This window comes from Cebidichthys violaceus, unplaced genomic scaffold (genome assembly GCF_023349555.1).
Source record: "Cebidichthys violaceus isolate CVI_PGR_0920_01 unplaced genomic scaffold, fCebVio1.0.p SCAF_111, whole genome shotgun sequence".
Taxonomy (NCBI): Eukaryota; Metazoa; Chordata; class Actinopteri; order Perciformes; family Stichaeidae; genus Cebidichthys; species Cebidichthys violaceus.
Window position 1 is genome coordinate 67,324 of NW_027176276.1, and position 26,839 is coordinate 94,162.

General features: G+C 38.1%; 1 protein-coding gene across 1 annotated transcript in view; it reads left to right on the forward strand.

Moving 5' to 3' along the window:
* The window catches only part of LOC137868454 (glutamate receptor ionotropic, kainate 5-like), a 71,365-nt gene extending 55,691 nt beyond the window's left edge, over positions 1–15,674 (forward strand). Inside the window, exons 15-19 of the mRNA XM_068705241.1 lie at positions 6,242–6,407; positions 6,552–6,777; positions 9,325–9,453; positions 11,375–11,601; positions 12,785–15,674. Coding sequence (XP_068561342.1) covers positions 6,242–6,407; positions 6,552–6,777; positions 9,325–9,453; positions 11,375–11,601; positions 12,785–13,528 — 1,492 coding nt within the window. The 3' untranslated portion in view covers positions 13,529–15,674. The remainder of the gene's footprint in view (positions 1–6,241; positions 6,408–6,551; positions 6,778–9,324; positions 9,454–11,374; positions 11,602–12,784) is intronic.
* The last annotated feature ends 11,165 nt before the right edge of the window (positions 15,675–26,839 follow it).

Genomic DNA, 26,839 nt, shown 5'->3' on the forward strand with positions numbered 1-26,839 from the left:
TATACTATACTACACTATACTATACTATACTACACTATACTGTACTACTATACTATACTACACTATACTATACTATACTACACTATACTACTATACTATACTACACTATACTATACTATACTATACTACACTTTACTATACTATACTATACTACTATACTATACTACACTATACTATACTACACTATACTATACTATACTACACTATACTACTATACTATACTATACTATACTACTATACTATACTATACTACTATACTATACTACACTATACTACACTATACTATACTATACTATACTATACTATACTACTATACTATACTACACTACTATACTATACTATACTACACTATACTACACTATACTATACTATACTACACTACTATACTACACTATACTATACTATACTATACTACACTACTATACTATACTATACTACACTATACTATACTATACTACACTACTATACTATACTATACTATACTATACTACACTATACTATACTATACTATACTACACTACTATACTATACTATACTATACTATACTACACTACTATACTATACTATACTACACTATACTACACTATACTATACTATACTACACTATATTACACTATACTATACTACACTACTATACTACACTATACTACACTATACTATACTATACTATACTACACTACTATACTATACTATACTACACTATACTACTATACTATACTATACTACACTATACTATACTATACTATACTACTATACTATACTATACTACTATACTATACTATACTACACTATACTATACTATACTATACTACTATACTATACTATACTACTATACTATACTATACTACACTATACTATACTACTATACTATACTATACTATACTATACTACACTATACTATACTATACTACTATACTATACTATACTATACTACACTATACTATACTACACTATACTACACTACACTATACTATACTATACTACACTATACTATACTATACTATACTACTATACTATACTACACTATACTACACTATACTATACTATACTACACTATACTATACTATACTATACTACACTACTATACTACACTATACTACACTATACTATACTATACTATACTACACTACTATACTATACTATACTACACTATACTACACTATACTATACTATACTACACTATATTACACTATACTATACTATACTATACTACACTACTATACTACACTATACTACACTATACTATACTATACTATACTACACTACTATACTATACTATACTACACTATACTATACTATACTACACTACTATACTATACTATACTATACTATATTACACTATACTATACTATACTACACTACTATACTATACTATACTACTATACTATACTATACTATACTACTATACTATACTATACTACACTATACTATACTATACTACTATACTATACTACACTATACTATACTATACTATACTATACTATACTACTATACTATACTATACTACACTATACTATACTATACTACTATACTATACTATACTATACTATACTACACTATACTATACTATACTACTATACTATACTATACTATATTACACTATACTATACTACACTATACTACACTACACTATACTATACTACACTATACTATACTATACTATACTACTATACTATACTACACTACACTATACTATACTATACTACTATACTATACTATACTATACTACTATACTATACTATACTACACTATACTATACTATACTATACTACACTATACTATACTATACTATACTACTATACTATACTACACTATACTATACTACACTATACTATACTATACTATACTATACTACACTATACTATACTACTATACTATACTACACTATACTACACTATACTATACTATACTACACTACTATACTATACTATACTATACTATACTACTATACTATACTATACTACACTATACTATACTATACTACTATACTATACTATACTACACTATACTATACTATACTACACTACTATACTATACTATACTATACTACTATACTATATTACACTATACTATACTATACTATACTACACTATACTATACTACTATACTATACTACACTATACTATACTATACTACACTATACTATACTATACTATACTACACTATACTATACTATACTATACTATACTACTATACTATACTATACTACTATACTATACTACACTATACTACACTATACTATACTATACTATACTATACTACACTACTATACTATACTATACTACACTATACTATACTATACTATACTATACTACTATACTATACTACACTATACTATACTATACTACACTATACTATACTATACTACACTACTATACTATACTATACTATACTACACTACTATACTACACTACACTACTATACTATACTACACTACTATACTATACTATACTACTATACTATACTATACTACTATACTATACTACACTATACTACACTATACTATACTATACTACACTATACTATACTATACTACACTACTATACTATACTATACTACACTATACTATACTATACTACTATACTATACTACACTATACTATACTATACTACACTATACTATACTATACTACACTACTATACTATACTATACTATACTACACTACTATACTACACTACACTACTATACTATACTATACTACACTACTATACTATACTATACTATACTACTATACTATACTATACTACTATACTATACTACACTATACTACACTATACTATACTATACTACACTATACTATACTACACTACTATACTATACTATACTACACTATACTATACTACACTACTATACTATACTACACTATACTATACTATACTACTATACTATACTATACTATACTATACTACACTATACTATACTATACTACACTACTATACTATACTACACTATACTATACTACACTATACTATACTACACTGTACTACACTATACTATACTATACTACACTACTATACTATACTACACTATACTATACTATACTACACTACTATACTATACTATACTATACTATACTACACTACTATACTATACTACACTATACTATACTATACTATACTACACTACTATACTATACTATACTACACTATACTATACTATACTATACTACACTATACTATACTATACTATACTATACTACACTATACTATACTATACTACACTACTATACTATACTATACTATACTACACTACTATACTACACTACACTACTATACTATACTATACTACACTACTATACTATACTATACTATACTACTATACTATACTATACTACTATACTATACTACACTATACTACACTATACTATACTATACTACACTACTATACTATACTATACTACACTATACTATACTATACTATACTACACTACTATACTATACTATACTACTATACTATACTACACTATACTACACTATACTATACTATACTACACTATACTATACTATACTACACTACTATACTATACTATACTATACTATACTACACTATACTATACTACTATACTATACTACACTATATTATACTATACTACACTATACTATACTACACTACTATACTATATTATACTATACTACTATACTATATTATACTATACTATACTACACTACTATACTACACTACTACACTATACTATACTATACTACACTATACTATACTATACTACTATACTATATTATATTATACTACTATACTATACTACACTATACTACACTATACTATACTATACTATACTATACTACACTACTATACTATACTACACTATACTACACTATACCATACTATACTATCCTATACTACACTATACCATACTACTACTATACTATACTACTACTATACTATACTATACTACACTACTATACTATACTATACTATACTACTATACTATCCTATACTATACTATACTATCCTATACCATACTACACTACACTATACTATACTATACTACACTATACTATACTATACTACTATACTATATATACCATATCATACGTGACTACTGAAGAGTCATGTGTCCAGAGAATGAATGGCTCCAGAGGCTTTGATACATATTGAGATCAAACAGGTTTCATCTGCAACTTCTTTTAATTCACTTCTTGAAACCTTCTTTCACATGAAAGATTTAGTGAATATTTCATGTTTCGTCTGCAAACTGTGTTTTTATCAACTTTGAACAGAATTGAGTTTTATCAAATAGATATATTCTTCATTTCACCTTATTTTTCTTTTTCCTGTTCTACTAAAACCACTTTGTGAAGGATGCTGTTGGTGTCTCTCTCCTCCTTTAGCTGAACATTAGCTGAAGGTGAACAGATGGTGAAATGATGATGTCAGTCTCTCTTCCTGTTCAGTCTCCGCTCCTCTAATGTCCTCCGTCCTCCTCCAAGCTGCATCTGACCCCCATCTTTCTGCACAGCTTATAAATATGATAAACTTCTAAAGTCGCATCGTGTTTCACATTTTGTCGGGGGGGGGTTTGGTTATTTCCCAATACTCTGAACAAACCATAAAATTGCATATAAATTATCTAGAAAATGGGATTTTCAGTGAAAATGTAGTCCATTTAAACCCAATGTTTATTTTAGTGACTGTATTTTAGTCGTTATTTCATACTTATTTTGTCCCCATTTCAGCCTCCAACTGTTGCTGAAGCTTTCCAGTAAAAGCAGAAACCACATTCACTAAAATATTGCTGTAAAAATATTAATATCTCCTTTAAAAACAGATGAGCTTTCATTTCCTCATCTAGAAACATTCTCTTCAACAAGAGGGACATTCAAACCAAACCTCCGTCCTCCTGCTGGCGGTGGAGACTGAAGTTACAATTAGTCCTCCAATGTGTCCTCTCCTGTCCCCTCCTTCTCCTCCTGTTTGTTCCTCCTCTCCTCACCTCCCTCCCTTATTCCCAGTAGCTGCAGTCAGACAGATGGTGGAGTGATACTGGAGGGACTGGAGCGGCCATCGGCATTATTTCTCTGACAGCTCTCAGCCTCGCCGGGCACTTAGCCCGAAAAAAGCTCATGGTGGCGGTGCGACGAATTTCAACAAACTGATCTCTGTCTGTCTTTCTGACTGTCTGTCTGTCTGTCTGTCTGTCTGTCTGTCTGTCTGTCTGTCTGTCTGTCTCTCTAGGTTACTAGAAGTTATAAGTTTAGAAGTAAAAAATATTGGCTTTGTACTTTTCTGCAACCGCTTGCAGAAAAGTACAAAGCCACGTTGTTAACGTTGGTTGTGTTTAGGCAACAAAACTTCTTGGTTATGGTTCGAAAAAATATGGCTGGTATTCAAATAATAATGTATTGTCATAGAGTAATAAAACGACGTAACGGAACGACGTAACGGAACGACGTAACGGAACGACGTAACGGAACGACGTAACGGGACGACGTAACGGGACGACGTAACGGGACGACGCAACGTGACGACGCAACGTGACGACGCAACGTGACGACGCAACGTGACGACGCAACGCACAAACGTAACTTAATGTAACGACGTAGCGACCGAACGTCGCCTTGTCCTCCTTTAAATAGCAATAATCAATATACTACATCACTTGTTCTGTTTATTGCTCGTTGAACTACTACTGCCACTGATACTGATACTGATACTACTACTACTACTACTTGCTCTTATCGAATGCAAAAAGAAAAAAGGTTGAGCGTGTCCTTTGTTTGCAGAAATGTACAATGCCAGAAGAAAATCCTGGCGACTGGGCTGTTCAGCCAATCACAATTATGAATTTTCAGGGAATACAATAATGACTAAATCAGCAGAGGCCAAACTCTACTTTGTCTTCTTTTTTGCTTAACTCCTTTGAGTCTAATGGCCCACTCTCCTCACTCCTATCTCATCTCTCCTCCATCATTCTCTCCTCCTCCCTCCCTCTCTGTTTGCCTCCATCTCCCTCGGCTCCCTTCATAATTCCCTTGCTCATCACTTCTGTCTCATTTCCTCTGCAGTGGAGGTGTCCTGCTCCTCTCTGCTGCAGCCCGAGTTCATGTTCAGGTTGACGATTTTTACCTGAAAATCCTGACACTTCCTGCAGAGCTCTCCATCTGTCTCCCTCCCGCTTACCTCTCGCAGCCCCTTCGTGAAGAGAGAGAGAGAGAAGAAACGAGCGTTTGAAGGTTTCTCAGGGTAAATAAAGGTGAAAGCTGATCTTCTTCTCTGCTCCTCTCAGGTGGGCGTTCACCCTCATCATCATCTCGTCCTACACGGCCAACCTGGCGGCGTTTCTCACCGTGCAGAGGATGGAGGCTCCCATCGAGTCTCCGGACGATCTGGCCGACCAAACCAACATCCAGTACGGCACCATCCACGGAGGGTCCACCATGACCTTCTTCATGGTGAGACACGCTCTCTGGGTTTAGTTTGAGTTGTGATGGCCGACCATCAATCTTGAAACTCACTCATTTCTTCTGATAGCAACAGGAAAGGTAGACTAATGTTGAAAACCCCATCCTCTTCCTCCCCTTCTCCTCCTCCTCCAGAACTCGCGGTACCAGACGTACCAGCGGATGTGGAACTACATGAACTCCAAGCAGCCCAGCGTGTTCGTGAAGAGCACCGAGGAAGGCATTGCCCGCGTCCTTAACTCCAAGTACGCCTTCCTGATGGAGAGCACCATGAACGAGTACTACCGCAGCCTCAACTGCAACCTCACGCAGATCGGAGGACTGCTGGACACCAAAGGATACGGCATCGGCATGCCTCTGGGTGAGTTACAACAAATCCAAACAGGTGTTCTGCAACATGAGTTTAGAGCATTCAGAGAGAAAGGAAACGGAAAAGAAGTTTACGTGCACCAGATATTCTCTTTTTTGCCCTTATTCTGAAAAAGACAATATATATAATAAGCTGTTTACAAATTAATATTCCCATTTATATGCAGCCATGCATATTTAGATTAACATAAAACGACCACATGACGCATCCTCTTCATCAGTGAATCCCACGTTGACGTCGTTCTCTGCTTTGTTTGACGGTCCTAACATGTCGGTCATCACGTCTAAATATGGTAAAGTGCAAAGTCCATTTAGTTTATTTCAAAGTGTTCCCCCGGTGGAGGACTTGTTGGACCGTGTGAACCTTCTTGAAACAGTTGGCGTTGAGATATTTGTTCATATCCATAAACATGTTAAAATCTAAGTCCTTCATAGTCCAAAGAATGCTCCCAAAACCATGTTTTAATTATGAAATGCTCCATTCGGAACAATTCAGAATATCCAAACGTGTTTACATGAACCACATCAAATTAGGAAAATTGTCATATTCTGAATAATAGCGGAATATGAGTGTGCATGTAGACGTGGTCAATGGTCACATTGGTGGTATCAATCTTAATTTTTGGAATTTTTCCATTTTTGTTGTCAGATTTTGTGACCTTCTCCGGTTTACAGGTCCCCAGATGAATGTTTCAATCATTCCTGGAAACAGAGAACAAGCACCAACCTGCCTCTGTGTGTGTGTGTGTGTGTGTGTGTGTGTGTGTGTGTGTGTGTGTGTGTGTGTGTGTGTGTGTGTGTGTGTGTGTGTGTGTGATTGTGGTTAGTCTGCTGTCACATCACATATTGTTTGTGATATATTGAGGCCGCCTCACGTGTTGTCCGGCACCTTGTGTGTCGGTTCTGTTAACCAGGTCGTGTTCTTTGTGCAGCTGCTGCTCTTTGATAAATTAAAGTCGTCCCCATTTCCAATTTTTGGCCTCGCTCTGCTTTTCCCCCGCCGGTGTCTGGCCTCGCCTCGTCGTCTGCCTCAGACTTGTTTCTTGGTGATGAGCGTTTCGCGCATAGATTAGCATAGCTAATGGCGGAGGGAGGAGCAGATGTGGGGAGTAGAGAACAGCGGGGAAGACGGAGTAGAAGAGGAGTATTTGGGAGCCCGGCCTGCCAGTCAACCTGCCTGTTAAGTGATGAAAACGAAGGCAGCAGAGTGGCCCCGGTGCCCCCGGTAGACGCCGTCTCCCATGCTAACTGCGCTGACTGACAGAGAGCGATTAGCATCGGCTTCAAAAGAGAAAAGGAGAACTCGCGGCTGCTTTAAAGTCATTTTGGTTTTGGTGTTGTGGGAGTTTAAAGTTCAATCTCTTTTTTTTCCGTTTCCAACAGACAGTCGACGGGAGTCTGTTTTAACCGTCGTCGTTCCCTAAGGTGGTAATTAGTGTAACCGTGAAGGCGAAGTAGTCATTTTAACTCAAACCACGATTCTAGTCCGTCCTTAAAAAAAGTACTCATGTCTCAACCCAAACCACGACGTGTCCCTAAAGCCTAAACCTGAAGTGTCTTAACAGTGACGTGCATCAGTCCACAAAATCTATTTGGAAATCAAGGTGTCTGGAGATCAAGGTAAAGAGAAAGAAGTCAGGCGATGCCGAATGAATCGCTCTACATCTCAAAGATATGGAGCGTCGAACCAGCGAAAGTGACGTGATTTTTGTAAAAAAGGCTCAAATTATCTTTTACTTTGCTGTCGGTCACTTTGGTGAAAGATTTTGTCTCTTTTTGATGAGGGAGGAAGTGAGTGTGAGGTGAGGACGACGGGTTATATTAATGAAATGAAAGTGCTGAGTCATCTTCAGGACTTCAGGCTTTATTACAGTGTTTCTGTAATAAATGAACTAAATCTGTCTCAGAGTTTCACTATTTTAATATTCGGTAACGCTTCATTATTTCTAAAGAATAGATCATTCACATATGTGTGATTTGGTCTGGTGATGTCAGGCCGTCTGATGTATCGTTGTGCAGTCGCCGCATTTTAAACACAACAGAAGAAGAAATGCATCTATAGAGAGGTGAAGTCCCGCCCCCGCGGTCTCAACGTCACTCCTCTTCCCAGTCACCTCATGCTGGATAGACGCTTGTGATTGGTCGTCGGAGGCTCCAAAGTGGAGGCGGAGCCAATCAAACTCCAGCTCACAGGCTGGATGAGTTGTGAACTTCTGTGAGACGGGATGACGTCACCCTTCTGCTGCTGAACCGACTTCAAGTTTATACCCAGTCGATGTTCCCAGTAAAAGGTCTTTATTTGGTTCTGAATACAGCAGAGCTCAGCTGCAAAGAACGAGATCGCAGCTGCTGCTTCAGTCTTTTCTCAGTTTATCAGCTCCCCAGAAGCAGAATGTCAGCACAGAAATAAAGAGTTTGCCTGTTAGAGCAGCTCAACACATGTTTAATAAAGCAGAGGTGAGCAGGTGAGCTGTGGCTTCCGCTTCCTTTTATTCCTCAATAAAAGCAGAGCTGAATGACTTGTCTTGTTTGTCCTCAGGCTCTCCGTACAGAGACGAGATCACTCTGGGGATCTTGCAGCTGCAGGAGAGCAACAGGCTGGAGATCCTGAAGAGGCGCTGGTGGGAGGGGGGACAGTGTCTCAAAGAGGAGGACCACCGGGCCAAAGGTGGGTGTCACGGCTCAGATGTTCTTCAGGGCTGAACTCTCTGAGTGTTCCGTCAACAGTCACAGATACTTTTGTCTTCCGTACAAACCCAAAACCCCTGAAACTCGGTTCCAAACGGGAACCGGTTCTAAATGAATCCGCTATCGGTTCTTTAGAAGTTCCAGAGTGAGATGTATGTTGGAACTTCTTGTGTTGCTGCTCAAAGATGTTTGTTTCTAGTCTATTTGAGTTAAGGTAGGTGATTGGCTCACAGACACGCAGTGCATTCTGGGTGAATGACGCAATCCGTCGTCTTTAGTTCAGGTCAAATTGTTCAGAGAAAGAAAACAATGACTTTCGTTATGGATTAATCCATCAGCTACTTTTTCAACCGATTAATCGTTTGATTTTTAAAATGACCCAAAATAATAGGAACTGGTCGTTATGAGTTCAGAGTTTTCTTTACCAACGTATCTTCATACAAAGGTTCATTTAAGTTCATTTTCCAACAAAAGTCCAACAACACGTGTCAATTTCCGCATACAGCCTTTTCAAAATAAACCTCCGTCAGTTAGGTTACCGGAGAAGATCGGCGTTTGGGTTAAAATAACAAAGTGACAAATAAATCAACGTTGTGACACGAAGTCCGATGTTTGTACTTCCTTGTTCGTGATTATGTGGAATTAAATATGAATTCATTTAATGAGATGTCTATAAATTACGGGCATTAAATATTCGTAGGTCACGATACGAATGCTGAATGAGAACATCCTGAACCAACGGTCCAAAAAGACCAAAATTTGTTAGCCGGCTCCATCGGGCTTTACTGAGCTAAATGCTAATGTTGGCGTGCTAATATGCTCACAATGATCATGCTAATATGCTGTGATGTTAAGCAGGTGTGACGACAACCGTGTTCACCATCTCGGGTTTAGCATATTAGCATGCTAGCGTCTAAACACGCAAAGTAGAGCCGGGGCTGATGGGAACGTCTCTAGCTCTGCAGGTCTTGTACCGGACACAGACATCGACCAGCTGGTGGCGCTAGAGGGAAAAGTCACAGTTCATCTTCTGGTGTTCGTGAATGTTTGTGAGAGGCGATCTGACCTTCTTCTTGTGTCGTGTTTTATGTTTTCATAGAGTGTGAAATGAGACGTGAAACATAAAAACAGACACAGCTTCACTTCATCATCTGACCGAGTTTCTCCTTCAACGGTTCCGTTATTGACCCACGTACATGTTGTTCTTCTGTGTTTTCCCCTGATGTGTCTCGTTGTAACGAGACGAGACACTTTCTCACTTTAGGAGCCAATCAGAGAGTCCCTGTCTGAGTATTGATCAGCTGTTCACCCCCCCCCCCCTTCATCCCCCAGAGCACAGCGACGTTACGTCACAAAGTCGTCTGTGTGTGTCTGTGTGTGTATGTCTGTGTGTGTGTGTGTGTGTGTGTGTGTGTGTGTGTGTGTGTGTGTGTGTGTGTGTGTGTGTGTGTGTGTGTCTCTGTGTGAAAACTGAGAAAATCAAGCCATTAAGATCTCGTTAAGACCCATTAAGACTAATCAAGTCTTTGTTGCTGATTGTGCAGTATGCAGTGTGAGTGTGTGTGTGTGTGTGTGTGTGTGTGTGTGTGTGTGTGTGTGTGTGTGTGTGTGTGTGTGTGTGTGTGTGTGTGTGTGCGGCCCTCGGCGTAGGCGGTACAGGCGAATTTGAGGGGGCTTAGTTCTGATGCTATTTGAAAACTATTATGTTGAAAATATAACTAAAAATACCAACATAACTCTGTAACTCACTGATGAGGCCCTTTAGAATCTCTCTCCACCAGAGCTCAGCTAGTTCATGTTCAAACATCTCAAGTTCACAGTTTGTTGTGTGTTGTTGCTGCTCGTCATCACTTGTTACCTAAACGTGCTTTTCTTCTCTCTCTGCTCTTCGTCGTCTTCAGGTCTCGGCATGGAGAACATCGGCGGGATCTTCGTGGTCCTGATCTGCGGCCTCATCATCGCCGTCTTCGTGGCCATCATGGAGTTCCTGTGGTCGACGCGCCGCACCGCAGAGACCGACGAGGTAAACCTTCATCATCACCACCACCCTCCTCCTCCTCCTCCTCTTCCTCTCTCGTCCTCCTCCTCCTGCCCCGCCCCCGGCCTCAACCTCAGCTCAAACGCCTCAGTAGGTCATCCGCCTGTGTGTGTGTGTGTGTGTGTGTGTGTGTGTGTGTGTGTGTGTGTGTGTGTGTGTGTGTGTGTGTGTGTGTGTGTGTGTGTGTGTGTGTGAGCAGCTGATAATCAGAATGTGCTTTATTCAGATTTTCATGCAATAACATTTTAACCTCTTTCAGCAGCAAACAAACATAATAATAACAGTGATTATGATGCATAATAACAGTGATTATGATGCATAATAACAGTGGCTATGATGCATCATAACAGTGTTATGATGCATAATAACAGTGGTTATGATGCATAATAACAGTGATTACGATGCATCATAACAGTGATTACGATGCATCATAACAGTGATTACGATGCATAATAACAGTGATTACGATGCATCATAACAGTGATTATGATGCATCATAACAGTGGTTACGATGCATAATAACAGTGGTTATAATGTATCAAAACTATGGGAGTTATCATACACTATGATCCTTGCAAAAACACGTCAGTGCAATTATGATGTAATAATATTTGAACTAATATGTTATTGTTGCATTTTTAATAATACTTATACAGCACTATAAGCAGATTGCGATGCATTATAAGTATGTTTTTAATGCATTATAGACATAAAATGTATTTAAAAACGGGATTCTGATATTCAATATTTATGTTATGACAAATAAAAGAGAACGTTGCATCATTTTTATTATTGAGGATGTTAAAAATGTTCAACGGTCACAGAAAGTCAATCAGAGCAACGTGTTGCAGCAACAAATTGATGGCGTCTCCGCTAATATGACCGCTTCAGTTCCAGCCCGAGCAGGAAGCTGTGTCTGTATTCAGTCTCCTCCTGTCTGCTGCTCCTTCGTCCTCTGCAGAAACAGCTCCTGACTTTGATTCGCTCTTCCTTTGTCCGTCATTTATTTGACTTCCTGTCCCGATTGAAGGACGAGCTCTCCTCGGGTTCACTCTCCCTCCTTCACATGAACTGAGTTATGTATCGATATTAAACAATTCAGAAGTCTTTCTAATTTGAAAACATGTTTTGAAAGTTGCATTCGACAGAATAAATGAGCATATCAGAATCTTGTTTTGTGCGTATGCACGTATGAATGAATGAAATGAAGTATGTTTTTTTAAGTAGTAGGAAGGAAGAAGACATCCTGTTTGTCTTTGTCTCTCTCACTCAGGTGTCTGTTTGTCAGGAGATGCTGACGGAGTTTCGAAACGCCGTCTCCTGTAAGAAGAGTTCTCGTTCCCGACGCCGCCGTCCTCTGAGCAGCGCCGGGGGCGGAGTCCTGCGTCACCCGTCGCGCCTGGCTCTGGCCACGCCACGCCCCATCCGCCTGGTTCGGGAGATGCGCCTCAGCAACGGGAAACTCTACAGTGGCGCCGGCTCGCTGACGGGCGGCCTCGGGGGAGGTATGGGAGGGGTCCCTGATTTGGGGCCGGGGCCACAGAGGCTGCTGGAGGACCCGCTTGGCGCCAACGCCACCACCAGCACGCCTCCTCCGGTGTCGGCCCTGGTGGCTCCTCCCGCCCCGCTGCGCAGCTTCCTGCAGGGCTGCAGCCACGTGCGAATCTGCCAGGAGTGCCGGCGGATCCAGAGCTTGAGGCCGGCCACGCTCACGCCTCCCCCGCCTCCTCCCCCGTCCTCATCCTCCTCCGCCTCCTCCTGCTCCCGGATTCCTCCCCCCGGAGGTCACCACCTCCGCCACAACCCCCATCACCACCTCCACTACGGCTCCATGTCGCTGCCCCGCCTCCCGCCGCCACCTCCTCCGATCCCAGCGGACAGAGCCGACAGCGACGGGGGCGGGGGTGCGGCGAGTCCGCGGCTGGGCAACAACAGACCGCCGCCACCGCCGAGGCCGCTGCCTCCCCCGAAGACGCCGACGCGCCCGCCGACGGACTTACTGGCGGGGCACAACTAAAACAGAGGGACGCTGTGTGGGCCGTCATCAGAGGGGTCAAACATCATGGTTTCAAACCACCTGTTGGGCCCCAATGACGCATCTCGATCAGTCCAAACTGGCCTAACAGGAGGGGTGGACGGAAGAAACCATTTCGACCCATTTGCAGGGTTGTTCATAAAGACAAAAGCCACTTTGGCTCCGTGGATCATACCAGTAACCTTTCCACAGGGGATGGACGGATTAAACCACTCTTGAGGATAAATGGAACCTTCTGTTTTGGATTAAACCAGCTGAGGTGTTCAGAGTCATTTGGATCGCAGGGCTGCAGACAGACAAACGGGAAGTGGCGGCCAAATGGGCACACCATCCTGGGGGGCTTGTTTGTTGGCCCCCCACATTCAGTCCTCCACCTCTGCCAATCATCACGCTCCGTGCCAAGTGAGGAGGACTCTTTCTCTTACCGTTTGAATACTGAACCAGGTGTTTGTATAGAAGGAGACCTACTGTACACACACACACACACACACACACACACAGACACACACACGGTAGCAGAGCAGCTGTACAGTTGTCACGGTCATCTGTCAATCATCAGGTTGTAGCTCTTAACAACCTTGTTGCTGTTTCGTGCAGACGTCTCGAGAAAGAAAAGTGACCAACCGGTGCTGTGATCCACAAAGCTGATGCGTCAATACTCACATGAATTGTACGAAGCCGCGCTGAGCCAGTTCCTCTTTTCCACGCAGCATTTAATCCACGAAGAAAGAGGACGGTGCACAATGAGACAGGAGACGGTCATTATGTTTGTTTTGATCTTTGTTTGAGGTGTCAGGTTACACAATGTCCACCAATGAGAAACTAGTATCAGTGACTACGGCAATGAACCATTTTGCTTTCTTTTCAAGAATTAGATGTGGAGATGGGTTTCAATCTCATGTCTGTGTGCGAGAGTCCGGACTTGGTTAGCTTAGCTTAGCGCAAAGACTTTTTCTGACGTTTGGCGACCCATAAAAAGGACGTGGAATAAATAAAATAGGAACAGAATGGACATTCCCATTTCAAATCAACGCTATTTCCTTGTGTGACTGTTGTTAGCGGGCTAACTTTTATATTATTTAAATAAGTCCAGTTACGGATTCACTGAAGTGAGGTTTTGCGGTAACGGCTAAAACCAACAGTGGAGTAACAACATTGAGAAGTGTAGAGCCAAAGTTAATGAGTGAAATGTAACACCTCAATGCTTCATCCACTCACTATCCACAGCGTAGGGAAGCTCATGCTCTGTAACCAGTGTAGCATTAAAGCACGGTGGAATTAGCAAGCTAGTTAGCTAACTAGAGTACCAGCTGGCTACTTAGCCAGTCTGCCAATTCCGTCATGCTTTTTTGGCCAATCCTCTGTAACCAGTGTAGCATTAAAGCATGGTGGAGGTGGCAACCTAGCTAACTAACAGCTGATTTAACAAACAAGCTACAACATGTCAATCAGTGAGGAGCTTCAGGAGTGTTAGTGGGTGTATTTTAGAACTTTGGACATAGCTAGGCTAGCTGTTTCCCCCTGCTTCCAGTCTTTATGCTAAGCTAGGCTAACCACGTACTCATATGAGATCGATATCCATCTGAAAACACAAAGAAAATGAGCGCATTTTCCAAAAACGTTGAACTCTTCCTAACTAATTTAACGGTTTACCGCCGAAACAAAGAACAAGGAAGCATCTGCTGTTTCGCTTTTTCAAAGTAAAAGTCGTAAGAATTGAGTGTGGCCAAAAGAGCTCCTTCTGCCTAAAAGGGAGTTGAATAGTTTTCAAAATGATGTCAGACAAATTATACAAATCAGCTAAATATCAGGTCCAACTGCGGGTGTTGAATCCTCCAATTTCAAAACCTGTCCAAAGGAGGCAGCTATATCTGAGGTAGGGACTGTGCGGAAAATTATTCATTTGGCTGAGGGGGTCGCGTCTCTTTAGACATAATAATAATGTATCGAAGGGAGATTTTATTGTTGTATATTGTATTATAATTTCTTCTCTAATATGCAAATTGGTGGCTATTGTGACAATTTCCAGATTTAAAGTGGAGTACAACATTTGAAATATTTTAGTTTTGTATTCTAGTGGTGAAAGCGGTTGTAGCGTTTCAATACTGTTACAGAGTTATTTTGAGACTTTGGGGGGGGGGGGGGGGGGGGGGGGGGGGGGGTCTAATATGTTTCAAACAGTCCCTAAAGAGAGAGGAGCTCCCTCAGTACAGTTGTGTATATGTTCAGTGAGTATTACAGCTGCACTCACACACTCACACACACACACACACACACACACACACACACACACATTCACAGTGAAACAAAAGAGAAAAACTAAATTTGTGATTGTAATTTTACTTCCGGAGTATTATTTCTTTATAACTTTGAGTTCTTGAGCTCTTTAAATTGATGTCATGTCGATTCGATCGCCACGCTGGGATGTCAGAGTTTAAAAGTTGCCCGCCGGCCGATCCACGCATCGACGCATCGCATCGACCGACTGCTCGACATATGCGGCGATATTGACATTTCCACGTGTAATTGCTTTACAGTCGCCTGGAGGAGCCAAAAGTAAATCAACTACTGGACTTTTTTTATTTGTAATTCATGGAAGCAGGTTTTTATTTCAGATCAGTGCCTGTAGTTTTAGTTCATTTTATAATTTTTGTAATTTAATTTTTTTTGCGTATAAAATGTTTAGAAAGTGAGACCGAGATTCATGAAAATTAGAAAAACGCACAGGAACGTGGATGTAAAATATGATTTTGTGTGTGTGTGTGTGTGTGTGTGTGTGTGTGTGTGTGTGTGTGTGTGTGTGTGTGTGTGTGTGTGTGTGTGTGTGTGTATGATTGCCGGTCATGAATGAACCCCATTGTCATCACGTTGTCTGCGGTTTTGTTGTATTTTTTTCTGCTCCTCCCTCAGATTTGTACCAGCAGTGCTCAGCTCATCAGCAGGACGGAGACGACCGGTGGATATTATTCTGATGGTTCTCTTGTTATCATTATTATTGATATTGACGTGTGGGGTGACTGTAGGGGACCAGCCCTCTGATGTTCAATATATAGACACACGTTTGGAATAAAAAAAAACAGTCAATGTACCAAAAAATACTGCTGCTGGTGACGTGTTTTTATTTACCCGACCTTTGACCTTTCCCTTGTGCAGCCACTCAGGAGTGTTCAGGTGACACCAAACATCTAAAAGAATCTACTGATTTATAGCTTATATATATATATATATATATATATATATATATATATATATATATATATAAAACTTATTCATGAATTGAATTAAATTGTATCTCAATGATATGTTAATTTTTTTCTTTTAATTAGTTGCACATCTGAATTAATTGTTTTATTGATTTATTTATTTTTTATTTTTTAATAATTTTTAAATTGTATCATGTTAGTCTGTATTTTTTTCCTCTTTTAAATATTTTTGTCGGGTTGTGTTCATTTAGTTTGAGTTTGTTGTTTTTCGTTTTTTTACTTTTTATATTATTTTTGTTTCTAATAAGTTTTATTAATATTTTTTATTAGTATGTATTAATTTTTAGTTTGCATGTGATTTCAGATTGATAATTTAGTGTATTTTTGGTTGGTGTGTTTTTATTTTGTCATGTCATTTTATTGTTTTTATTTTTATTTTTGTTCTCTTTTGTTTTTGTCTTTTTATTTTTGTTCTCTTTTGTTTTTGTCTTTTTATTTTTCTTGTCATGTCAGCTGTTTTATTGTCATCTTGTGTTGATTGTGTAGGTTTGTACTCTTTAACTTGTCTTTGTGTTTTAGTATTTCATTTTTTGTATCTATTTCAACTTTGTAGTTGTGTTTGTTGTTTTGACCAGATTCCTTTAATTATTTTTTCTCATTTTTTGTTTATGCATCAAATAATTTATTCCAGATCAGAAGCAGGAGATTAATTAACCTCCGGAGAGATCCGGTAGTTCAGAGGTTTGTGTTTGTGTTTAAAGGAGACAATGTAACACCAGTGAGCGGCCAGCAGAGGGCGATGCAGGCCAGAGGACGAGCAGCACAAGACAGAAACCCGAGTGTGAATGTAAAACATCTATGACTAAAACAAAATAATAATAATATGGCTACAATATAAATGTATAGACACCAGAATTCTGTTGTTCACATCACAGTTTACTTCAGCTGATGTTCGATTCAAACGTTCAGGATCATACATGTCGTCTTCTATTAAAAGTGTAGAAACATAAAGGTCTTCTGTTGTATCTCTGCGATCCTACAACAGAACCGTTTTTATGAACTAATCAAGAGAACTTTATTCATACGTTCAAGGCTGACAGTCAGAACACTCGTACAGAGCAGTGAACAACAGAATATGATGTTAAAGATCATCTTTAGTCTACAAAATTTAACCTCTGAATGAGTCCAGTTCAACAGACATTCAATAATAACGAATCCACTAAAGAGAAGTAGAACATCATTTTATCTAGAAACACGATTCAATCACAGTTTCACGAGGAACAAAATGTTTCAGTGATTAATGAATCTGTGTCATGATTCTGCTGAAGGCTGAATGACGGAGACAACGCAGTTCACACGACTGGGTCGCATCACGGATGACGTTCATGTTTCATATCTTCATGTTTCATATCTTCATGTTTCATGTCTTCAGGTGAAACAGTGAGTCTACAGGGCCGGATTGTCACCCAGAGTTTCATCGCTTTAGTATAGGGGTTAGCCTAGCTTAGCACAAAGACTGTAAGCAGGGGGAAACTGCTAGCGTAGCTCCACCGAAAGAGAAAAACATGCAAATGTACGTCGTTGCTGTTTTGCTTTGCAGCGTTCGTCCCTCGTGTGTGTTGAGTCAACACGAACACGTCTACCAGCTTTAAAATCTGCACAAGTCAGCAAAAAAACAGCTGTGAAAAAAAAGAATATATCAGAAAGCTACAAGTTGAGTTTTGTCATTTTGATTAACAGAAGATTTAATGTACAGTACATTATAAATATATATTAAAGATGTGATTAGGATAGATCTGTTTACAATAAATATGTATTTATTCAATTATTGATTTAGTTTGTTTCCAGAATGAAAGAGAGCATCTTAAAAGAACAAAGAATGATTTAATGTATTGTTTTACTTGTTTAGAGAAAATAAGACTTTAGAACAAAATGACTTGATAAGATGAAATGTAAAAATAAAAAGCAAGATACAGTTTCTGAAGCTTGACACGACGTTCACTTCCATGTTTTGTCACATTTCTTTCTAAAATATGAGGTTTTGGACACACTGATCCAACAGATGGGCAGAGAAGTATCTGTGTACACTTTAATGTATTTCTACTGTGAATACTTCATCACACTGTGTCCTCTCCAGTCTAAAAGGTGCTGAGCGTCTGGATTATTGGGTAAAGTCACCAAATGTAATTTCCTTCTGTTTTGACTTTCAGAGTAAATCATCTTCTGTGATGTCATCAGTGACGGCTGTCAGCGACTCCTGTTCCTGCTGAGCAGACAAACTGTGAAGGGTTGAGGTATCGACAGAGCGTCATGTCAATAATTCATTCAAGTAAAGAATCAACTGTACTCTCATTACTGTAACTAGGAGGCTTTTTTGCTCACTTTGTGTACTTTGCTTTTTTGCTCACTTTGTGTACTTTTTCTAGTATTTAAAAACACACATTGTTCAGTTGACCTGCTAGAAGAAACATGATGCAACAATCCAGTCTGAGCAGCATCCTGTTTCTGGGGAATGAAGTGCCGACGTGACTCACTTTCTATGGAAGGGTTAATAGTAACAATGAGATTCAAGTAGAAAAAGTGAAAAAACAGCATTTTAGATTCATGTACAGGATAGATTACCAACATAATTGGTGATGATGGTGGATGACGGACAAACTTTTCTTATTATTCACATTCATTCAGTCACTTGTTTGTGCAGATTTCTCGATTATAATTGTGTACATATATTTTGTGGCGAAATGTGATTGAGAGTTTGAGATTTACTCTTTTTTTCCCTCCAGTGACTTGACCTGTCAATGCTCAATCTCTCCTCACACACACACACACACACACACACACACACACACACACACACACAGAGCTGAAGCTGTGTTGAATTATTGGAGAGATTAAGAAAATGTTAATGACTAAAATGTGTTTTTAGTGTCATGAGCCTGCATGCCGCATTAAATTCACCTCGGTCTGTAAATTCTGCACTAATCACCGTGGTGAATATTAAATGTATCCGGAGTGCCTTTTTCTCTTTCGACACAGAAAGTGACATTTAAATCAAAGAATGAATCATCACACAACTATTTCCAACAATTACACCGACCCTGCAGGCCTTTTCCCTCCAATCTGACTTTGAGCTATTTAGAGGAGACGCCCATTCTGAGTTTGGAGATGTGTTCTGCTGTTTCCTGTTTTTGATACCTTAATCCTCCAAACAATGTGACATTTCACTAAAGGTGAATACATAGGGATTAACCTTTCCCGTCAGTTACAGGACGTCATGTCAGGACATATCGCTCACATCATTTTTACAACCTGGAGATTAAATACATTCCTTTTTCTTATTTCTGTGTGTGTGTGTGTGTGTGTGCAGGTATGAATAGAAGTGTTTTCATAAGTAAACTCATAAAAAAGTCAAATAAAAAATCAATAAAAAATCATAAAATGTCATAAAAAAATCATAAAATGTCATAAAGTCATAGCATGTAATAAAGATGTCACGTGAAGCTTAGTATATGTCAATACAAATTAAAAAAATATCAAAGTATAGTATGCCATTAAAAAGTAACAGTGTACTAGGTCCCAAAAAAAAGTAGTAAAAAGTCATAGTTAGGTATGACCTGGGAAAAAAAGTACAGCATGTCTGAGAAAAAGTCATAAAGTCACAGTGTTGTCGGTCTGTGTCTAAAAAAGGATGTGTAGCATCTCTTTCGCAGACAGAAGAAAATTGAAGCATCCAGCCCAGATCGCGTGACCCTTCATCAGATTACTGGAGTCCTCTCCTGCTTCAGGCGCTCCACTATCATCCAGCTCTCCACCTTCATCACAGGAGTAAAAGACGACATGCACAAGGATCCTGTTTGTGGACTTTGTGGACTTCAAAAACATCGTTCCAGCAACGGTCTCATTTGGGACGTTGACAAGTCGTCATCGTCTGCATACAGACGGAGGTTAAACAGCTTGATATCTGGTGTAGTCAGAACAAACTGTTCGGCTAAATACTCTTAACACTGTGGATCTGACAGTGAATTTCAGGACAAGTCCTCCTTCACTGCACACCATAACACCTTGTGAACAACATGGTCTGCTGTGGAAGCCCTCATGTTTCTCAGGTGGGGTTAAAACATAAACAAACATACATACATTGCCAGAGTCTGGAAACAGGTAACCTTTCACATACTGGATGGATAGATTAAATAGATTAAATAGATTAAATAGATAGTTGGACAGGCAGACAAAAAAGTCATATTATAGTAAGTCATAAAAAAGTCATATAACATGTCGTAGAAAATGCTGTGTGAGTTTTTATGACATTTAGACTTTTTAATGAATTCTTTCTACATAATATATTATGACTTTTAGTGACATGCTATAGTATTTATATTTATGACTTACTATATTATGACTTTTTGTAGCTTATAGGAACATGCTTCACTATGACCTATTCATGACTTTCTTACGACATGCTTATGATATGACTTTTATGTGACTTTTGAGTTGGAAAAAAGTCATATACAGTATATCACATTGTAAATACTTTTTAATGAAGTGATAGTATAGTATTTTGTGAAAACTGATTAAAAAAGGAAATGTTAATTATTTTATATTTTAAAAAATCATTAAAAAGTCATATTATACTAGTTCAGTATACTTTTTACGACATGCTATGCTATGACTTTTTTAGGAATTTTCATAAAATGCTTTACTTTGGCTTTTTTAAGACATTTTACAACATGCTATACTATAACTTTTCTATGATTTTTCACAAAATGCTATACTATGAACTTTTTATAATTTTTTTGACATGCTATACTATGACTTTTTTTATGATTTTAACGTCATGCTATTAATTTTCATGAAATGCTACGCTATGAATTTTTTCGACATGCTATAACTTGACTTTTTTTTTTAAAGTCATACTTTAGCATATCATAAAAAGTCATAAAAAAGTCACAAAAATGTCATAGTATAGTATGTCACAAAAAAGTCACAAAAATGTCATAGTATGCAATGTCATAAAAAAGTAATACTATATATAATGTCACAAAAAAGATATAGTATAGTATGTTACAAAAAAGTCACAAAAAAGTCATGGTATAATATTTCACAAAAAAGTCATAGTATAGTATGTCACAAAAAAGTCATAGTATAGTATGTCACAAAAAAGTCATAGTATAGTATGTCACAAAAAAGTCATAGTATAGTATGTCGTAAAAAGTCAAAAAATCATATTTTAGCATGTCGAATAATGTCATAGTATAGCATGTAGTAAAAAGTCACAGAAAAGTCTTAAATTCCATGTAAGAACAGACCAAAGCACAAAAAGGGTGGACAATTACTTTTATTAACAGTAAAGGTAATGAAGACAGTTGGAATCCAGGAATAAATCATGATGAAGGGAATGGTTGACGTTGGATAGCAGGAAAGGCGGCGTGAGGCGGCGTGAGGCGGCGTGAGGCGGCGTGAGGCGGCGTGAGGCGGCGTGAGGCGGCGTGAGGCGGCGTGAGGCGGCGTGAGGCGGCGTGAGGCGTGTGATTTATTGACCTGGAGTGTAAAAACACCAAGAGTTAGAAAAAAAGTCATAGTATAGTATGTCACAAAAAAGTCATAGTATATTATGTAACAAAAAAGTCATAGTATAGTATGTCATAAAAAAGTCATAGTATATTATGTAACAAAAAAGTTCATAGTATAGTATGTCATAAAAAGTCACAAAAAAGTTATAGTATAGTATGTCACAAAAAAGTCACAAAAAAGTCATAGTATAGTATATCACAAAGAAGTCATAGTATATTATATCACAAAAAAGTCATAGTATAGTATGTAATAAAAAAGTCACAAAAAAGTCAAAGTATAGTATGTCACAAAAAAGTCATAGTATAGTATGTCACAAAAAAGTCACAAAGAAGTCATAGTATATTATGTCACAAAAAAGTCAAAGTATAGTATGTCACAAAAAAGTCATAGTATAGTATGTAATAAAAAAGTCACAAAAAAGTCATAGTATAGTATGTCACAAAAAAGTCACAAAGAAGTCATAGTATATTATGTCACAAAAAAGTCATAGTATAGTATGTCACAAAAAAGTCATAGTATAGTATGTCACAAAAAAGTCACAAAAAAGTCATAATATAGTATGTCACAAAAAAGTCATAGTATAGTATGTCACAAAAAAGTCATAGTATAGTATATCACAAAGAAGTCATAGTATGTCACAAAAAAAGTCATAGTATAGTATGTCACAAAAAAGTCATAGTATAGTATATCACAAAGAAGTCATAGTATGTCACAAAAAAAGTCATAGTATAGTATGTCACAAAAAAGTCACAAAAAAGTCATAGTATAGTATGTCATAAAAAAGTCATAAAAAAGTCAAAAAAGTCATAGGATATTACATTATATGAAGTAATTTTTCATATAAAGTCAGACTACGTAAATTATGTCGTTAAAAAGTCAAAAAGGTCATAGTATTGTAAGTCTTAAAATAATGAAGCTCTAGTGTGAGTTGATACATGAGCCTCTCATGTACTCCTTCTATCGTTGTTTGGTGAAGTCAGTCACAATATCTGCTGCTTTCATCCGCTGGTCTCTTCAATCCAAAAGCACAGGCCCGCGGGGACACAGGCCCGCGGGGACACAGGCCCGCGGGGACACAGGCCCGCGGGGACACAGGCCCGCGGGGACACAGGGCCGCCACACTTACATGTGTTAACCTATCATGTTGCTGTTTATCTTTTAAAAAGTGTTGTCTCTCTGCCTTCACTACGTCCATGCTGACACCCCTCGTTTACAAATCTCCTTGTCTAAGTGCCAAAGACTCTGTGTCCAGACTGAATCATATGTTTATGATAAACAAATGTCTTGTCTTCATTTTCTTGTCTCTCCTGATTGAAGAATACGATGTCGGAAAACAGTCATGTATTATGGTATATCTTTAAAAATTCATAATATAGTCGGCCTTGGAAACATCATAAAAGGTCATTGAATACTATGTGGTAAAAAAAAAATGTATTTAAAGTCATGATATATTATGTGGTAAATAAAAATTGTCTGTCAAAGAAAAGAAATAAAAAGCCATAATTTGTCGTAAAATAAATTCGAAAAAGTCATAGTATAGTATATTGTAAAAAAAAAAATATATATATATATCACGGAATAGTATGACATTAAAAAGTCATAGTATACTATGCTGTAATAAATTCATTAAAATACATAGTATTTCATAAAAAACATAAAATAATATAAACAAATTCATAATATAGTATTTTGTTAAAAAAAGTGTAGTAGTTTAATATATCAGCAAAAAAAAAAGAAGTTATATTATGTTATGTTATAAAGCAACCAAAGGGTTATACTATGGTATGTCGTAAAAAGTCACAAAGCGTCATAGTATAGAATGACAGAAAGCATCATAATATAGTAATGTATTACAACAAAAAGTCATAAAATAGAAAAGTCATTAAAGTCATAGTATATTGTGTCATATAAAATGTCGTCCTGTAGGAGCACCGGATTAACAAAGTCAGCAAGTGTCTTTTTGTTGGCTGCACACTGTCATATACTATGACACTGTATATGTATCACAGTATACTTTGCTTAAAAAGTCATTAAAAATAAAACATCAAAAAAGTCTTATATGTCATATAAAAAAGTGATTAAAAGTTACAGTATAGTCTGTCATACAAAAGTCAGAATAGTATGTTTTTACTATAGTATAATCATAGTATAGTATGTCATTAAAAAGCCATAAAAAGGTATAATATAGTATGTTAAAAAAAAGTCTGAGTATAGTTTGTCGTAAAAAAAAAGCCACAAAGAATCGTCTTAAAATATATCATTAAAAAGTCACAGTGTAGTATGTCATAAAGTCCTCATTAGGACATTCCAAACCATTAGTGAGAGTCAGCTGTGAAATTATGTAAATCACCCAGTGGATTCAGAAACATTTAAAATGTGATTTTAGTCGTTTACTCTGATCAGATCTGTAGTCATAGATTAAACACATCGGTTCTGTTTGGTCCTCACTTAACTTCCATACCTGTGAAACAGAGAGAAAGGAGGTTTATCATTCTGCCATTCCACCGAACAAGACTGTCATTACTGTACCCTGTAATCACACACACACACACACACACACACACACACACACACACACACACACACACACACACACACAGGGTTTCCTGCTGGTACAGGCCCACACTGATCTCCTCCTGCAGCGTAAAAGGATCAAAGTCATTTGTTTAAACTGAGAGTGTGTTTACATGTGTGAATGCTGATGTTACTCATTTATCAACTAGCTGTCCTCAGCTAATAGAGCTGCCACAGAAAACACACATCAACATGATGAACTGCGTCGCCACAAGGAGGCGGTGGCGATACGAACGCGTCCTCTTCAAAATGATCCGTTTCAAAACATATATTTAAACCTTTAATTCATATGCACCAACTGGAAAACAACAACAAATCACAATAAATTGTAGGAAGATAAAAATCACTTTTTTTTGTTTGCATTTTTATGTCTTCTGTTCGTATTGTTCTTATTTACTTAGTCCATACATCTAGTGTGCTGATCATTGTAGAGTTAAGTACATCATTTACATGTACAGTGGTGGCTTGATTATATTTTTCTTACATTTTTTTGTGCTTATTTGTAAGAGCAACTGTAACGCAGCAATTTCCCCCCCTGGGAGGAATAAAGTTTTTTTTTTTTATTCAGACAGTTTAGTGTTTATCCTTGTTCAACACAAATACCTTCAGTGTCACAGTATCTATGTCACTAGTTCTGCAGGTATTTGATCTTAAACTAAAGTATCTGACGTTAAACTTGACCCGATGATGGCGCCAAAGGAAAAGTCAGAGGATCACCAAAGTTATTCCAAATCATCCTCAAGGGGACCATGAACCGCACGTCACAACAAGCCACCCAATGGCTATCGAGAGAGTTCACTTGAAACCACGGCAGTCGACCGTTCAGGGTTTGTAGTCAGGAAGTGAAACCGGACGGGAGGCATTGTCGGTTTGACTCCCCTCCTCTCCCCCTCTCTCTCCTGCTCCCTGCATGGCTCAACATTGACTCAACAAGATGTAACACACATTCCTGACTAAATGCTGCAGGCGTGTTCAGTCCTGGCGGCTTTACCTTGTTGTGTGTTGAATCACACACACACACACACACACACACACACAACAAAAACGCAAAGGACACACAAGGTTAAAGTGGCGACTTCTGTTATGTCACGACAGTTTCAGTGACTCTCTTCAGTCTGAGAGTTTAAACGCGTTTAATGAGTGCCGTTCTTGTCATAATCTGTCCTAGGATTTCCTCTACTCTCATTGGTTCCCACCTGACAAAACTGGCTTCATTCAAACTACAGTAGGATGTAGAAGCGACTCCTCCTGCACCTGATTGGACGGGCACACCTCTCACCGGGCCTCTCATTGGTCCCTGCTTTTTGATTTTTTAACTTTAAAAAAAACAAAAAACATGAATTGGAACAGTTGACATACTACAAGTGAAGTTTTTTTGGGAACACGCCTGTAACGTTTTTCTGCAGGTAAATTCCGTTGTTGAGGTTCGAGCGGTTTTTAAAAGGAAAAGTTTGACATTGTGAGAAATATGACACGCTAATAAGTATGATTTTGTGTTTTTCACAAATGAGTGGTGACAATAACGCTGAAAGGTTTACATGCTGCTGCCGTAAATTTACATTTGAGGTGTTTGTATGATTGACACGTCTGCTGTTTATAAAGTAAAAGTCAACCGAAGCACAGAATGATGAATTAAAATGAAACTTGTTCTGTTTCTCCTGAATCAATATGTGAAGAGCTGCTTTCAGACAATGACTTGTTTGTGAGGCGTTTCTATGGCGATGTTGCATGAGTTTGTGAGAGTTTGTTTTTAGAGTTCATCTGAAAACCTGCCTGTGGGTATGAAAAAAAAAGCTCACCCTGATAAATCTAAAAAAAAACATTTAATATTGAAGCATACCTGCTACACTCGTTCTACAATCAGAGTCACATGAGGACGTCTCAGAGACTCTGCATGTGTGTGCAGGTGTGTTGTATCTCACTAAACCCACAGGTGTCACGTAAT